This window comes from Simochromis diagramma, unplaced genomic scaffold (genome assembly GCF_900408965.1).
Source record: "Simochromis diagramma unplaced genomic scaffold, fSimDia1.1 OVJJ01000753.1, whole genome shotgun sequence".
Classification (NCBI taxonomy): Eukaryota; Metazoa; Chordata; class Actinopteri; order Cichliformes; family Cichlidae; genus Simochromis; species Simochromis diagramma.
The window spans coordinates 14,304,935-14,323,432 of NW_024387523.1; the positions used below are offsets into that span (position 1 = coordinate 14,304,935).

At 42.5% G+C, this 18,498-nt stretch overlaps 1 protein-coding gene across 3 annotated transcripts in view; it reads right to left on the bottom strand.

Moving 5' to 3' along the window:
• The window catches only part of LOC120726709 (calcium-binding mitochondrial carrier protein Aralar2), a 53,547-nt gene that overhangs the window by 11,704 nt on the left and 23,345 nt on the right, over nucleotides 1-18,498 (bottom strand). For all 3 annotated transcript variants that reach the window (XM_040020515.1, XM_040020516.1, XM_040020517.1), the window contains 7 exons: nucleotides 16,768-16,861; nucleotides 15,619-15,703; nucleotides 12,854-12,938; nucleotides 10,055-10,213; nucleotides 7,694-7,746; nucleotides 6,541-6,621; nucleotides 2,105-2,245 (listed from right to left, as the gene is read on the bottom strand). In XM_040020515.1, the coding sequence (XP_039876449.1) occupies nucleotides 2,105-2,245; nucleotides 6,541-6,621; nucleotides 7,694-7,746; nucleotides 10,055-10,213; nucleotides 12,854-12,938; nucleotides 15,619-15,703; nucleotides 16,768-16,861 (698 nt within the window). The remainder of the gene's footprint in view (nucleotides 1-2,104; nucleotides 2,246-6,540; nucleotides 6,622-7,693; nucleotides 7,747-10,054; nucleotides 10,214-12,853; nucleotides 12,939-15,618; nucleotides 15,704-16,767; nucleotides 16,862-18,498) is intronic.

Here is an 18,498-nt window from a genome sequence, read left to right on the forward strand (position 1 = left end):
GAACTTTATTTTTAAATTCAGGTGTCATAATATTTTAGTGCTGACTACACCTAACAAATTTCAGGGAAACAGGGTTTTGAAATCTCCAAATATCGGTCCTAAAAATCTGATATCGGTCAGATTCTAACACGAAATCCAAAGCTCTTACGTTACTTGCAGGTAACGTGATATACAGTAACTTCACATACATGAAACATTATCTGGTATCCCTACAGAGACAGCTTCTCCCACGGATGAATGGTGGCGCTAGAGCGTTAGTAACCATACCAACTGGTAGCTCCACCAGCTGAGGGTGAGCATCAGGATAATTATCCTGACAAAGGCAGCTCTGTGCCTGGGTGCAGCCCCTCCGGAGCCAGCCCGTCTGGGGCTTGCAGGCTGGAGCGCGTCTCCTCCCCACCTCTCCTCCACCACCACCATCGCCGCCAACACTGCTACTGCTTTCTCAATGCACTTTGTCTCCTCTCTGTGCACCGGGAGACGAATGCAATTAAGTATGTGCGCGAGCATGAACGCATACATGCACTGGCACTGCTAACACAGCGTTTGGCGGCATTTTCACAAACAGGTGAATGGAGACAGCAGCTATGTGTGGACACACACCTCACGGTCATAAATTACCACCCAAACACGGTGACAGGTAGACAGAGACGTGAGGAGGCTCCACGGTCTTTTACAGCCTCGTTAACAGAACCCAAAGGTTTGTTTGCAAGTTGCCACAGCAGCAGACACGTGGACCAATCGCTAAAATAAATAAAAGGAATATTAAAGTAATAGTCTAGTGCAATAAATAATCAGCAGACATATCTGAAAAATAGTTTACTACCTGGAATTTAAGGACAGACATGCTGCCACACACCAAAACAAAACAAAAAGTGTCATCTTATTTAAGTAAAACATGACTAATTAATGTAACCACAGGTATTAGATTGACATTTTCACAGTTGATTGCGTTTACAGTTGAGGTAGAATCTCTCCCACCAAGCTCCATTAGGACTTATTTATGTAACTCAATTAGACATGCTCTGTTTCACCCCTGGGACTAATGTCCCTGTCAAGCCAGTTAAGCTGCTAATGTTAGCGTTAGCCACAGCTCATTCACTGGCTCCCCCCAGCTCTTTCTGCTAACATCTCACTGCTTCAAACAGACCAGGGTTAGAAGTCCAAATATTTACAGGAATAGTAATTATTGAAAAAACAGGACATACTCTTTGTAATACAACAAAGATTGCTAAATTAGCAACAAGTTATATGCTCAAATAGTACACTATAATTTTTAGCCTTGCGCCACTGAAAAATACCAATTATGGCAATTAAGGTTAAATACAGCTTTTAGCATAAATTGTGCCGTTTGTGGTTCTCAAACAGACCACAATGAATTGTCAAATTAAATGATAGCTGATGTGGGGTAAGGTAATGCGTATAATTGAACAACAGTTAATAGAAAAATCACATATGATTTAGTCACAACATTATTAAGGAACAATAGATTGTTGTGAAGTTGCAAGGCCAATCAAAAGAGAAAAGACAATCTAGGAGCAAAGAAAAACAAATCAGCCCGAGTTTCTGTCTCTTTCAACTGCATCTGAAGACGTACGAGTTTTAAATTAAAAAAACAAAAAGCTGAATATCATCCCTTCTCTGTCTTGGGAATGATCTCGTGTCTTGTGTTATAATGAACTTACAGATCATTTCTCCAGTCTACACACCGGCAAGTTTGAGTGCGACAGACTGACATAAAACTGGGACTTTCAGATTCTCCTCCCGAGCTAACAGACGACTGTACACACATACTGTAGGCAGCTCCAGTGTTTCCAGTCCACATAAACTACACCGTGACCTTAAATGTGTCCTCAGCAACATTCACGCGAGGGCTTTGAAGAGCTTACTGTAGTAAAGAACTTACACCAGAAATCTCATGGAAACTTTTCATGGACAAAGACCCATGTAAGAATATTTTGATCATTTACACTTTAGTGTGGACCTGAATTAATGACCCTAATCTTAAGTATTTTAAAAAAAAAAAAAAAGCTCCATATGAGGACCATCAAACAAAATATATACTAACTACACCTTCACCTCTCATCACAGAAGTGTTTCCCACCTTGTAAAGCCCAAAGAAGCCCAGGTCCCTGATGACCGACAGAGCGCTGACCCTCGGCCCCGTAGTGATCTCTCCTGCCACCTGCAGACGGATCTTTACTATCTCCAAAGGGTTTGTGAAGATCACCTGGGATCCTCCAGCCTGGAGGAACACATAAAAAACACAAACAAAGCGAACTTCAGAAAAAGGGAAACCCTCACTTTAATCGCTGCAAATTAAACCCAATTTCAATGACGGCTTTGTCTGTCGTTTAACGTGAGAATTCAAGTGTTGCCCCAGATCCACTTAAGCGATTTCATTTCAACATAACGTGCTGAAATAAAAATCATTATGAGACAAAACTGCTACAATTATCTGGCTTATGATGTAATTTTAGCAATGTTGCAGCCTCAGCAACCGACTTCAAAACAAACACGGAGAGAGGAGGAGAGTACCAGGAATATCCAGCTGATGCACGCGAGTCTGTCAGCTGTTTGTCTTCATCACCCAGACCCTGCGGGGACTCCGACTTCTCTTTTTCTCCCTAACCTCTCGTTTCACATCATCCTCCAAACCTGTACTTGTGATGGTGGGCGGGGGGGGCACCACCACAGCAAGTTCAGGCTGGTTTCTGTGTCTTTTTGTGGTCAGCAGTGCTTTTAAGTGTATAAGAGGTAGCTGCTGTGAAGGAGTTGGGGCAAGACAAATGGTTAGCTGTGCAGTGGGGGGAGCATGGCGGCATTTCCAGGACGCTTCGAGACACTGGGAAATGGAGACAAGATTTTTATTTATTTTCCTTTTTACCCCCTTTCACCAATTCTCTTACTCTCTCCCCGTTTCTTTCTTTGACCTGCTCTCAAAATGATCTCTCTCATCTTGTCCAATATCGTCCGCCTCTGCCAACGGTTGCCAGTGGTTACCGAATCTACACGCAAAAGGGCGGCACATCGCAATTAGATAGCAATCGGTTGCCATGGCGCCACTTCTGTCTTAAATAGGCCTGGTCTGTTTGTTGTTGTTTCTCTCCCTTTCTCCCCCTCCTTCGTTTTGCATCGTTATGAATGATGGATTGTGCTCGTCACCTCTTGCCTTACGGGAAGCTGCAATCTGCAAACGTGAGCACCATTTTTTGCTTTGAGTCCCCCGGCTTTAAGCATTACCACGTACTGCTTAAGAGGAGGGAGGGAGGACAGACAGAGAGATTATAATCGTCTCATTGAAGGTGTGTGTGCAGCTGCTTTTTTTAAACAACACAAAGAATAATGGGCTACAGCTTCCCTTCCAGACCAAGAGAGCGAGAGAGAGAGGGCTGTGAATAGCAAGAGGGCTGCTGCATCTCACAGCTAACTCTTTATGACTTGTTTTATGGAAATAACCTAGTTGATTACATGCTGGCTAATAGCGCAAGCATTAAGAGGCTATTGGCCCCGGCCCTTAGCAGTGCTGGCTGCTTCAATTGGATTCAAATGAGACTGGAGATGGAGGAGATAGAGATGTTGTTTATTCGAAATGGGTAAACAACAACACTGTTCAGAGAGATGAGCTGACAATTAGATCTGACAACATGAGATAAAAAGGAGTGGTTGAGGGGTTTTTTTTGGTGCTGTTGAACCACCCCAGAGTCCTGCATAACTCTGGAGGGCATGCGGAGCAGGAAAAAAAGAGTGAAATGCACAGAAAATAGCGAGTCAGACAAATAAACAAAAGGTGCTAATGAGAGAGAGAAGAGGAGCAGTCAAAACAAGAGAAGTGAAGGAAAGGTCGAGACTGAGGCAGAGAGGTTGAGGGTTGTGATTATGGAGTGACAGCGTCGGCAGTCCTCTGATGATTCCCAGGTAATTACAAGGCAAGGTGATCCTCGGAAACCTGGGACGTCAGCACCTTATGCACGGATCGCAGCTCCTTGGCCGTGTGTGTGTGCTGGAAAAGGAGCTTAGTAAAAGTTTGAGGACCCGCCCACCATCAACCCTACACACGTATGCCGACCACGCACTTACACAGGAGATTAGCACCAGCTAAAACCCCCCCACAAAAACACAAAAAGAAAAAAATGTAACCACCGTCTATAAATGATAATCACGGCTTCATTTGTTGCCGTGGCGTGCGCATGTTAGATCCACTGATAATGTTTTCATAACTCACGTCAGGCCTGAATAAGAAACTCATTAAAAACCACAAACGCAAACTGTAACACATTCACAATGAATGGGAACAAACAACCCCGCTCCTCCTGTCAGCAATGACCCAGCAAGTATTTCGTGTAACTTAAGTCCTGAAACGCAGGCCAGTTACTGCCAGATAAGCATCCACCCAGCTCGGTAAACGGAGCATGCCATTCTTACCAAATAATCATTAGGAACTGGCAAACCCGCACCGGAGCTTAATGGTGCTGAGCCGCAGGTTTAAGGACAGAAAAGAGGAGGAGGAGGAGGAGGAGAAGGAGCGTGAGAGGTGAGGAGAGAAAGAAAAGGGACCTAAAAACCAACACTTTGGGGCAGATAAAGATAAACATACTGACATATGAAAAGTTTTCTTCGCAGAAGCAAACATATCTTCTCTTTTTCTTTCTCGCTTCTCCTTTTTTTCATCTTTACAGACTGTGAATCTGAGGCCGACATCGTGGTCCAAACCAACACTTTCACAGCTACCAAATGATATAAACAGATTTCATGTGCTGTGGCTGGAGCCTCGCTAAAACAGGGTTCAGGGAGGTTTGACGTCTGTGTGTGAGTGTGAGAGCGTGTGTGTGTGTGAGGGCAAAACGGAAAAGTGAGGACACTTTTTCACCCCTCTTCAAAGAAATGTTTGAGGGTTTGGACTCGTTTTTTAGGGTTAAGATTAGGTTCAGCGCTATGTTAAAGTTGGGGTAACGAACTGATTTGTTAAGGTTAGCATAAGGGGCTAGGGAAGGCAACTGGTCCTCATAAAGATAGCCATACATGTGTGTGTAAGTGTCTGTGTGTGTGAGTGTGCATGTGTGTAGATAAAGTGGCAGGCAGAGTGCAGTGCCAGCACTAACACCGGGGCCTCAGCCAGGATGAAAGGAGCTGTCACGACGGCTCACGGAGGAAAAGAGGAAAAATCCATCCATCCACACTCCTCTCCTCTACATTTATCCTCCTCCCCTCTCTCTGCGACTTTTATGGTTCTGCTTTTAAATTCATACGAGTTATTATTATTATTATTATTTTTTAAAGGCAACCACTATTCTTCACACCCAGGACACCACAGAGCATGTCCTAAGTATATTTACTTTGCTGTATGTTTTCCATTTCTCTCTCTCACAAAAGAAAATCGCCATCCAGAATGTAAGTTACAGCAAATGTAGTGTGCCATAACATTTCTTAAACATATTCCCAGAACTAATAAGGTCAATTGAATGTGCCTGAGTGGAGCTAAACCCATAATGACTTGTGTATCCTGAAATACTTTGCTTTAGTGATCGACATCAAAAGAGGGTTCAATGAAAGACCTTCTTTCATTTGGCCTGGCTAAAGCTGCCAGCCTTGTAGGACTGAGTGTGTGTGTAAGAAAGAGTGTGTGTGTGTGTGTGTGTGTGTGTACATGCATTGGGGGGTAAGTAGGGTGGGGCAGGGGTTAGACTTTGACAGGTCAGTGATCAAAACCCATGATTGGAGGGGGAGCAGGTAACAAACTGAGTAAGGGGGGACTCAGGTATCAGCAGCTGTCAATCTTTGTGTGTGTGTGTGTGCTTGTAGTACTCCTCATGCACACACACCTCTCTGAGCATGCACAGTGTGTGTGTGTTTGCTCTTTCGAGTGTACAGGTTCCATCAACAAATAGCAACCCCTGGACTCCAAAACAAGTCCATGTCTGTCTGCTCAACTGTCAGCATAGTTAAGACATGCATGCCGACTCAATACTGCGCACACTGCCTGAGTGCTGTGCAGCATCACTCCAACACAGTGCACTCTGGAAAGGCAGAGGGTGCACACCGAAATATGTATTTTGACTGTATTTGATTATGCTCATAATATTTTCTTAAAAACGACTCGGCCTTTTGTGTCTTTTCAGTATATAGGGAGTAAAAAGCTCTTTCATGTGTTTTTTATTTCTGCAACAGCAACGAAAAAAGAGCCAGTACAGAAAAGAGCAGGCATCAGTGGCAGCGATTTAGTCAGATCATAAAAGAATGAGCTATGGTCGATGTGGGATGCAAAGCAGCTGTAAGCAGACTAAAGCAACTTCAATAGCATGTCTATATGCAAATTGCTAATTGTATGTGCAAAATGGTCAGCTGAGGCATCAGATGGCAGCTTTTAATAGTTTTTGATATGTTCAAAGGCTGTATCACATGGTGTGTGCACATTCCCAGGTGAGCTACCAAAGCTCAAACAGCTCCTTGATAAAACACCCAAAATCTGTTCAAGCAGTTGCATCTGACCTTCACTTAACCAACAAACAAAGAAATACAACAAATGTAACAGCTACTTACACATCCACCAGCCAGGATCTCAGCGGCAAGCGGGACTGTACCGTCCTTCTGTCTGGTCTTTCCACGCACAAAATCATTCACCTAGAGACACAAAATGTATGGTTTAGAACATAAGCAATAATCAGCGGACACAGTTGTAGCCATATGTTTTTAGATGGTGACAATGAGTTTGTCAAGTTGCCTCTATACATGACCACAGTGGTTTATAAATCAAACAGTCAACATGTAATAAAAGTCCTGACTTTCAGCTTTAATTCATAGGGTTAATCCAAAAATTAACCAATTTTTTGGATTAACTGATCAGTTTTGCAGCGTTTGGCTGAACTTGAGCAGAGAGTACCGCCCTGTACACTTCACCATTCATCCTGCTGCTTCTATCAGCAGTCACTTCATCTGTCAACACAAGTGACCGGCTCCAATGGCCATGCCACAACATTGCCTTCATCGTGTTTTATAGACGATATCTTATGCTTCGGACTATGAGCTTTTTTAACATAATGATGGCCTCCCTCCTTCTTTGGACCTCATACTGGGTGTTTTAGTGAACTACTACCAAATACAAGTTCAACACTTGAAATCAACTCTACTTAATTTGTCATGAAATATTGAGGGAGCAGACCTCAACTAGTCCTTGTCAGTCAACTGACTTGTAAATAAAATCTGAAACAGTGAAACTTCTCCAGTTACTTTTCAACTTCTGAAAATGAGGAGTATGTATAAAAATGACTGCAATTCCTGAACAGTTTAAACAACATTTCGTTAAAATCCTTGAATTAAAGCCGAATGTCTGTACTTTTTACATCTTGCTTGATTTGAAATCCACCGTGATCGTGTACAGAAAGTGTCTCACTCTCCAAATACTTATGGACCTAAATGTACTGACACATGCTTCAATGATGGTGTATGCCACTTAGCGTACCACAAATGTTACACTGCATGCTGTAAATGCTCCTCTGACTGACAGTTTACAAATGCAGAAAAACAAGAAGGTTAAGGAAGTAGCTATGTGTTTGTAACTATGTATCTAATTGTTTGCTTCATAAAACAATCTAAAACTCATATAATAATTTAAAGGGATTAAAGACCCTCGTGAATCTCTGCCTGAGTGAATCTGAGTGCATGTGTCTGCACGGGCTCTAACACAGTTACTTACTGTGAGCTTTATGGCTTTCTCGGGCGCCACACCCAGTAGCTGTGGTACCAGACCTATCATTAGGAAACGACAAGATGATTAGAAAAAAAGACTGCCGTGGTACCCCCACTCTCTCACACACACACACATACATATATATATATACATATACCACTTCCCCACGTTCCACATCAATGTGTGGCTTCCCGCTGCATGCGCCCGACCGTGCAAGATCCCCCAGACGCTAATGAAATCTATTGATGTGGAGTGTGGGGACATCAGAGTAGAAAAAAGACAGCGAGATAGAGAGAAGAGGATGAAGGGGCAAAGAGAAAATGAAGTGAGCGAAACTGCTTCCCAGAATAGGAAAAAAAGGGCAGTGTAGAAATCAAAGCCACCAAAAGTTTACGCAGACCTCAATTACAACCCAGAGTCGGGTAAAAATAAACAAAAATAATCACAACGGAGCACAATGAAACTTGGCCCCCTACCCAGTCCCAAGGCACGAATCACTCACGCTCAACCATTTGTTCAAAGTAGCACACGCACTTCATAATCGAGTCCTTTGTGTGTAGTGAGGCCAAACATACACACACAAACAACCACACACACAATCATATACCCAATTTGGAAGTTGCAAGTTTTGGCTAGCCTGAAAAAGAGAAAAATCAGCAAACGTGTTCATGAAAACAGAATATACACAACAGGTTTGTTATCGAATATTTTGTCTTGCCATCGTGTTTCTTTCGTGTGCTGTCCCAGCATCGCACCGTAAAGCAGTTTTGGGCCGTTAATTCCCTTCTCTTCCTTCTGAAGAATGTTTCAACAGAGATGGCCCTTTCAACTTACATTACATAACTACAGTTTAGGTGCCAGGATACCTGTCTCGCCTTCTACCTGGAGCCAGACCTGTCTGCGTCTGTCACTTCACTCTTCATAGCCTTTGTTTCCCACAGAAATTCAAGCATTCAAGTTTCCTCTCACGAAACCTAGTTCTGTCAATCAAAATCGTAGGATTTTTTTTTTTTTAAAGCCCCACCGTCATTCCAGGAGACCTCTTTTCAATCCTCCTTTAATCTGACCCCAACAATGCAGACACTCTAACCGCAGTTTCTGAAGGCAGGGCAGGTAGTCATTACTGGTGTTGTGCCCTGGTATGTACGTACCTGCATGCCCAAGTAGTCCCCTGCATGCCTACATACTTGTGTGTCTGTAATGTGTTTGCACCGGTGTGTAGGTCTAGACGTGCGACATCACTACATCGTGACACAGGCCTCAAGGTATGTGGCTTTGCGTGTGACGTTCATTGTGCTGCTCTGAAAGTCCCCAGCCAGCCGGTAATCACTTCAAAGAAGCCAGGTCAACAGAGAGGTGAACTCACACCGCCCTCCTGTCCACCCTACACTTTTCTTCTCTCATCTTCTCTCGATTCCCTTCTCTTTCATTGTTCCTACTACTCGATTCTTCTTTGTACTCCCTCATCTCAGCCCCTCCTTTACTTTAAAAACCTGTTCTGTAGATTTGACCGCCAGTGAGTTGTTTTCCCTGAAAACCTATAGTTTTGAGGAAGGATTCGATTTACTTTAGTGTTGACTAAATGTAAAGAGCTGTTTGTTAAAACCACATAAAGTTTTATTTAAAATACTGATAAAAGTTATGTGGAAAGTGCCTGTGATACATTTTAGTGAATGCATATGAGAGGTTCTCAACAAAGGAGCAACTTCCTGAGATGAAAAATGAAGCCAAAAATTGTAATTTCCAGCTGGCTCCAAAAACAAGTCAATCTTCATAGACCTGCATGAAAAAATACCTATCTTAACAGTATTAAAACGCATGAACAAAACAATAAAAACCAGATTTGGGATGAATGTTGCACAGTGCAGGTCGGTGTTGGATTAATCCCGACTCCTCTAGTCTGCATAAAATACTGAACCCTGCGCCCCCCCCCCAACACATCCATCAGAGTGTGTCGGTATGTGAATGTCAGGACCATTTTTGTGAGGTTTTGATATTTTTTTGGTCTATTACACTTTCAGTACTTACAGTAGTTCACAGATGTTTATTGTCATCAAAGAAATCATCCAAATATGCTAACTTCTGGCTCTAAAAGAAAAGACGGGGGTCAAAATGCTAACTTTGAGGCTTCAAAATGTCGAGTCCAATAACCACTGTGTCATGCCATCTTTTATAGTCTGTAGCCTTTAACATCTGACTCACCCCCACAGCTTCTGTCAGAAACCTTCTCAACACTTTGTTTCAAACTCTCAGGATTTCTGTAACTTTGGTTCAATATTAAGTTCGTGTCTTTGTTTGTGTTTGTGTATATGTCGAGTATGAATAAATAACACTGGAGGTTCGCGTGTTCTCTACATGTATGCTGACCTCGGTAAAGTCCGAAGAAGCCCTCGTAGCGCACCACCTTCTTGAAGCAGTCGAAGCTGTTCTTGTACATGAGCTCTCCCACCAGTGACCCACTGCTCCTCTGGTTCTGCATGCGTGTCTTCACCAGATCAATGGGGTACACTGCTGTTGCACCCACAGCTGCAGAGAGCGAGACATGTTTATTTAGATGCTGAATGTTTTTATGAAACAGAGTTTTTATTTACAGTAGGTCTTATGACCACTACTGTTTCTCTCCCCATGGAAAACTGAGTGACTCACAATAACATGCTATCACGATCATCCACAATACCCATTATTCCATGGCACATATTCCAAGACAATAAGGAATTATGTATTTACACTCACCGACCACTTCATTAGGTACACCTGTTCGAATGTTAATACAGAAGAATTTAATCCTGTACACAGACTTGGTGAATGGGGAAGGAAGGTGATTTAAGTGACTTTGAGTGTAGCACTTTGAGGTGTTGATGCCGGACGTGCTGGTCAGAGTGTTTCACAAATTGGAATTGTTAAAGTGGATCTCTAGTGTTTACAGAGAATGGTCAGAAAATGAGAAAATCTCTAGTGAGTGGCAGTTCTATGAACTAAAATGCCTTGTTGATACCAGAGGTAATAGGAGAATGGCGAGACTGCTGATAGGTAACAGTAACAAACAAGGTATGCAGAAGAGCATCTCTGAATGCACAACATGTCCAGCCTTGAAGCAGATGGACTGCAGGAGCAGAAGACCACACCAGGTATCGATTCTGTGAGCAAAGGAGAGGAATTCACACAGGCTCATCAAAGTTGGACAATAGAAGATTGGAAAAGTGTTGCCGGCTCCAATAAGTCTCGATTTCTGCTGTAGCATTTAGATGTTGGATTTAGAATTTGCTGTAAACAACATGACACCATGGATCAATCCTGACGTGCTGTAATATTTCAGGGTGCTGGTGGTGGTTTAATAGTCTGGGGGACATTTTCTTGGCACACTTTGGGCCCCTTTAGTACCAGTTGAGCACGGCCTCCCCATCCACCTCAATCCAATAGGGCACTTTTACGATGTGAGGGGAACAGAAGATCCACATCATGAACAGCAACTGTGTGATGCTGTCATGTCAAAATCTCTGAGGAATGTTTGCAGCAGCTTGCTGAATCTGTGCCATGAAGAATTAAGGCAGTTGTGAAGGCAAAAAGGGGGACAACGCAGTACTTGCTAGGTGTACCCAAATGATGTAGCCGGTGAGTGCATTTGCAGCACTGTGTAGACCACCTGCATCTTTTAATATATATGTTTTTAATTTTTGGTTCTAGTGTATTGGTAATAGTCTCAAGAGTTGCAATACAATATTTTTCCCCACTTTACTTACCTTAACCAGCATCTGTAACCCTTTCCTGTGTTTCACAACATCAAACGGAAACACTGATAAAGTGCTACACACATAGGCTAACATATGTTTATATAACTCATGAGGAATAACTTGTACAAAGTGTAACTACAGACACAGACTAGTTTGTTTCCAAGTACAAAAATATAGTGGCTTTCATTGAGACTACAGTAATTATTAAGTAGAAAGACCTGTGATCTGTTTTAACAGCATAGTCTCTAAAATAATCTCAGTAAAGAACATGCAGAGCCTCATACATGTATACAAAAAGATTAAGTGGTGCATACAAATTTTTTTAAGCAAAATTGTCTCAATCACCAGTGAGCTTGGAAGACTGGAGGGAAGTTCATAAACAAATTCATAAAAGGCTCGCTGTAAAACAGACTAGAAAAGACTTGCTTGACTTAACAAATATCATGTTTTAATCTTAATGATAGTGTTTAAATAAATGTCATGTCATAACTGAAAGTTGTGCACAAAAGAGTGGAACAGGTGATCTTATAAAGAAGTTGTGGCTTATATCAGTAATCAAAATCTCACTATCAAACGTCATATTTCACTTAGCAATTTAATAAAGCCGACAAAAATCTTTTTCAGTACCGACTCTGCTCATTTTTATTATTGGGGGGGGGGGTGGGATTAAAAAAACAAAACAAAAACAAAAACTACCTGCACTGTCAGATCCCACTATAGAAAGGTGAAAAAAATGTTTTGGTAATTTGTGTGAAATGACCCTTTAAGAGCAGAGACGGAGGAGGAGGAGGAGGAAGGGGAAGTCTTTGGGAATAATGTTAATAAAGATGTGTTGTGAGTTGTAGTGTCTTCAGCCTGTCACGCGGACACAAACAAAAAGAACCGACCCAAGGCGACAGGCTTAATTAGAGAGAGACCGAGAAAGAAGAAGAAGGGATGATGGACCCATACCTCCTTATTAAGCTGTCTCCCTTGGGAAAGGAGGAGGAGGAGAAGGGAGGAATGAAGGAAGGGAGGAGGAAAAACAGTGGGGTGTCTGGAGCCAAACACAAGACCTGGGCACCACCCTTCACCCCCACCGTCACGTCTGTCTTCTCATCACTCACAAAGGTACAAAAGAACGCACAAGAGGGTTTTCCCATGGCACCCAGAGAGGCATGAGACAGGACAGAGCTAGACTGAGCGAGTGTAGGAGACAGAGACTGAGCGAGAACAAGGAAGAGAGGGAACACTTCTCTTTAAGCAGGAGAGTGACTGTTGCTCTTGTAAGGAAAGGGCAATAGAGGGGCCATTGTCCATTCTCTCTCACCCTTTTCTTATGAGGACAGCACAGGGCGGGGGGTGGTAGGTAGGCAGGCAAGCAGGTAGGTGGATGGATGGGTGGGTGGGTGGTGGGGTGAAGGTATGTAGGGAGCCAATGGGGCGTGACTCTTACCCCCTGCTACTGAGCCAAGAGCGAATCTGTAGATCGACTCTGCCACCTGGATAAGGATGGGGCGGGAGCCGTCGCTGCCCGAGTGCTGCCCGTGCGCAGGAGAAGAGACAATTAAGACGTTAGTAAGGATGTGAGACAGGAGCTGAAGATGAGAGCTTGCAGTACATACACCTGACAGGACAGCACACTTTAATCCTGATTCTTGTAAAACCCTGTATGCCACGCACCTATTTCCACCCAGAATCCCACGCTAGTAAATCCGTCTGACAGTCTAGCACAGTTACATTTGTATACAGTACAACATTCATTTAATAAAATAATGCTCAGGAGAAATAGAAATGGATGAGCAGAACGTCATTAATTACAAAGTATCCCATAAAGATATTAAGTCTCATCCTAATAACGTTTTAGTATTTTTCTGATATTAATTGTTTAGATTATGATAAAGGTGAAAAACTTGTCAAACTTTAACTGGAGGATGTTTAGCTTTAAACAAATAAAATTACAAGCATGATTATCAAACAAATTACTTGCCAAGCATAATTTGTTGATCTGATGTCATGCTGCGCAAAAGTCTTGAGAAAAAGTCACCCTTGATTTTGTTCCATTTTGTTTCCATTGGGACTTTCTTGTAATTTTTAAAGTGCTTTTAGCTGTAGTTCTCCGGGCTCTCTAAAGTTTTTCTTTGGACAATTGTTGCTTTTTCACTCATTTTCAGTCTATGCCTTGTACCTGACATTTTTCAGAGGAATCTTTTGTGTTTGTTAAGCCGCTAAACTCTGACCTATGGATCAATCAAATACAAAAAAGGCACCTATCTGTGGGCATGAGCCGGTGCTGTGTCCACACATAACAATAACTTAGCAAAGAACCAATTTTAAATTGTATCTTTAGCAGCTTGTAAAAACATATATTTTCTTTCTTTTTTTAAAAATTAAATATGCTGAATTACACAAGAACTGGACTGAAAGTCATTGGCAACCCAAATTAGCACGGCTTCATTTTTCAGCATGATAATGATCCCAATGCACTAAAACCATACCTGGAATTAAAAACACACATTGCTGCTCTATTCCCATCTTCTGGACCTGAAAACAGGGTATGATCTTTGGTTTCATTCTATAATACTGGACTTGTTTTCTATGAAGGTTTGAACTTTGAGAGTGTTTAAACAAAAGAGAAACGTGTGAAAATGTTGATGCGTATAAAGTGTGTAGTGAGGGGTTTTACAGCCTTAAAACATCTATAATTGTAAAAAATACAGTTTGCTACTTTGCGGATTTCACCTATCGTGGGTTATTTTTAGAACGTAACACCCGTGATAAACAAGGGAACACTGTATATTATATATCCCATCCAAATGTCTTCCAAAGTCTACCTTGACTCAAAAAATAACAAGCCCCCCCAAACAGTATGCATATATGAGTATACATAAAAAGGTATGATCATCAGATCAACATATGATCTGTTAACATATCTGATACAAAGTCTGTTACTCCCTTAGATTAACTTGAATCACAAAGGTGTATTCAGTGCCACCTGAAAAAGACCTTTGTGATCATTATCACTTCACCATGCAAAGAACAGAGGAATGGTAACAGCCACACTCCCCCATTCACCTGAGGTACCTGTTGCCTTGGCTGGTCTCCTGAGCCCTGACCACTAGACCCTGTTTGGGGGGTGGCTGCTTTTGTAAGGTTGTAGCTTTGCGTTTGTGTGTGTGTGTGTGCGCATGCGCAGTGAGAAGGGAAGAGGTGGGGGAGTCTCAGCTGGAACACGTCCACCTGTCAAACTGTACCCATGCTCCCTTCACATATCCTGCTCTTCTACTTCATGAGAAATGATTAAACGTTTCAATACTGTCAGCATGTTTAATGGAGAAAGAGGAAACAAGTTAACAGGACATAAAGAGAGAACAACTCAAACATGTATGAGAGAGAGGGAGGGAGTAGATTTAAAGAAGAAAAAAAAGAAATGGGGAAAGAAGTAGCAAAGATGAGGAGAGAGCGCTCCAGTTAACTGAGGGCCAGCCCCTGAGTCCAAACCACAAGGGCCTAAAGTGGCTCATTGTGGTGGGACTGGCGTCTGTGCAGTGCTGGGCCCCTTTGCTTTCTCCCCTTTGGCCCAAGCCTGCTCCAGTATGGCCTGGCCAAGCCTCTACTGTAGTGCTGGAACCCACCAGGCAACACAGCCCTGACCAAACAGCTGGAGAAAGAAAACAGTCTTCTGCTCATCCATCTGTACGTCCTTCTTGATTTTCTTTGTTACAAATTGCTCTTATTATCCAGCTACTATAGTCAACATGAAGTATGTTTGACATTCATTAGCTCTTGAGGATGGCTCTGCTTGTCTTTATTTCCATGGATTTCTTGATTTTTGTGCGTTTGTTTTTCAAGATGTCAACCGCACGCCAGGGAGAGGCAAAGCGGTGTTTTCTCTGAAGAAAGTCTTTTAAGGTTCAATTCAATGATGGGAAATTACTTAAAACTTGGTGGGAACAACTGAAAGGGAGTAGGACTGATGAGTACTGGCCAACTTTCCATTTTTATACCTGACTAAACTTAGTTGGATCTGTTACTCCTGCATTTCACTTCTATGCTTGTTTTGGTGGATTATTTACATGCAGGAGCTATCATTAACCTAAAATTGTAAATCTTCTTTATCTTTGCAGTCACATTTAGCCTAAGAGAATGTATCAAAAGGGAAAGGAGCTGCCAGTGTGGAAGAGGAAACCAAACACATCAACAAGTCTTCATATTCTCTACCTGTCTCTGGACTTCAGCCAAGTTGTAGGGCAGGGCGCCTTCCTCCAGCGGAGCAATCTTCTCAATGTCCGCTAAACCAACACGTCTGGTGGAGACAGAGAAAGAGACAGAGAGTGAGAAGGTTCAAGTAACTCTCAGAGGATTATAACAATCCACCCATGTATCACCGAGCTCAAGCAAACCCATCGGTCTGAAGTTACTCAGAGTTTAAAGACAACATCGTTTCAGATGAAAATATTGTGGCATTCACAAATCCAGACCTGCGCTTGGCATGACAGCGTTGGATAACCGACCAATAGAAAGTGATGACTCATGCTTCCTTTATCACTTCATCCAAGTATAACAAAGATATTTAATCTTTTCATGTCTCTCTATTGCATCTCTTTGACGGTCACAGAATTCCCAGGCTCAGGGAACTGGGAACGCCAAATCCCCCCCCTCCCCATCTCGTCTGTATATTGGGACTATTATCTCTCACATCTCCAATCAAGGGGAGTGGAGCTACTGGGCTATTAAAGTATCCCATTGCCCAGAAATAATAATCAGGTGGTTTCTCAGGCCGGGGTTAGAAATTATGAGCGTACTGGTCGGGCCGCGAGGCAGATGCAAAGGAAGTGGGGGAATGTGAGACATATACAGTTGTTTTGTGCCACGGATTACAGGGACTGAAACTGCTCCTCTTTTTTTTTCTTTAGAATAAATGAGAGTTTGGTTTAGGTTCAGACTGAAAGAAGATTCCCTGGCACTGGATACATGTCTGACTCTTTTGATCCACTGCAGAGAAGTTTGACAGAGTGCTCGTCTCTCTGAGGTATGGACCCCGGGGCAAAATTTTCCCTTCAGGGTGGCAAGATTGGAATAGTCTTATACTGCACAAGTACTTGACTAGCTTAGCAGAGGGCAACCTGGCTAAAAGTATTAATTCAATTGCATCTTCTATACTGGTTTAATACAGCTCAAAATCACCAAATATTTTCTGCTTTCTTGTGAAATAAACATGAAAGAAAGTACACAAGCCAGTAGTGTCTATCTAAAATAATTCAGTTTGAACACCAGCCACCTAAGAAGTATGTCATTTTCTACTTTTACTTTACTTTCTATACAACTTCTTTTAATATTAAGAAGTTCTTTTTCATATGATCATCTTACCCACGAGGCTCCGACAGGTCAGCCAGCTGAAAGAGGATGTCGACCTCCATGGGCGTCACCTGGCCGAACCTTTGAGCTGCCACGATAAACTCCTCTGCAGGAAAAGGCAGATTTTCCATCATGTTTTCACTAATAAAATATTTAAATATATGTAGAAGTATTTAAAACTTGATACATAGCCTCTGCCTATCTCTGTCCGGGTCATATGTAACAGTCAAGAGCCAAGATGGTGTCCCCTTGGCCAGGAAATATACTGTGTCACTTTTGTAGTGCATTTCTGGCAAACTCTAAAGGGAAGCACTGTAATCACAAACTTGAACCCACAACTGGCTTGTTTCAATGTAAATAATCAGGGAGGGAGAGCTGCTCGTCTCCCTCCACTTTGCCTCCAGCCGTTAAATGGACTGTACTTATATAGCGCTTTCTTAGTCAGTCACTCGTGCTTCATTCACACACACACACAAACAAGCAGTTTTTTCTAACATTCAGACTCCGATGGATGCATTTGGGACAAGGCTGGGTTCAGTAACTTGCCGAAGGACACTTCAACATGCAGACTAGGGGAGTTGGGGATTAGACCACCAACTTTCTGATTAGTAGACAATCTAATCCACCTCCTGAGCCACAGCCATCAGGCTAGACGGCTTCCCCTCTTTGAGCTAGGTTCGCTGGAGGTTTCTTCCTGTTAAAAGGGTGTTTTTCCTTCCCACTGTCGCCAAGTGGTTGCTCAATTCAATTCAATTTTATTTATATAGCATAAAATCACAACTACAATTGCCTCAAGCCAGTTTAGATTGTAAGCTTAAGACCCTACAATTATACAAAGAAAACAGAGAAAACCCCAACAATCATAAGACCTCCTTTGAGCAACAACTTGGCGACAGTGGGAAGTGCTTTCGTTTAACAGAAAGAAACCTTCAGCAGAACCAGGCTTGAGTAGGGGCGGTCATCTGCCGCGACTGGTTGGGGTTAGGGGAAGAAGACAGGACAAAGATTTGCTGTGGAAGAGAGCCAGAGATTAATAATAACTAATGATTAAATGCAGAGTGATGTATACAGATAGGTGGTTATTTGATTGTTGGGGTTTCTCTCATATTTTAGCGGGATCTTTACCTTACAGTCTAAAGCACCTTGAAGCAACTGTTTCTGTAATTTGACTCTATAGAAATAAAATTTAACTGAATTCTAAACATCTGAGATAACAGTTCAAAAGACACAATCACAGAGGAGTCTTAAGATGTGAATCGACAGGTAAATAAAGAGCGGAGCTTTGAGGCACGGTTCCGCTTTCACCTTCAGTGTACAACATTACATCAACATCACAGAAGACAGCACCCCAATCTGCCTGTCCACTTCGCTCTCCTAAATATCTTTACTTTAAGCAAGTTCAGAGATTCTTCACCCACCCTACTCTTAAGACAACAGCTCTCCCTTAATGCTGTGTTCACACCACTGCTCAGGATGTGACTGGCTGCATGCCATCTTCAGTAGAAACATGGAGCTATAAGCTCACGACCTACTTGTTCTTTTAGCAGTGCAATGATGTGGTGTAGCAGTCACAAAGTGTTTATAGTGTGAATGTAGCAATTTGTTATTTTTCTGGCTGACAAATATCATAGATAATGAAAGTTTCTTTCACCAGATTGTTATACCAGATATACCCTTCAAGGTGCAACCCTCACAGGCTTTTGTCTCCTCCCAGTCTCAGACCAGGACTCTTTCACATGTTAG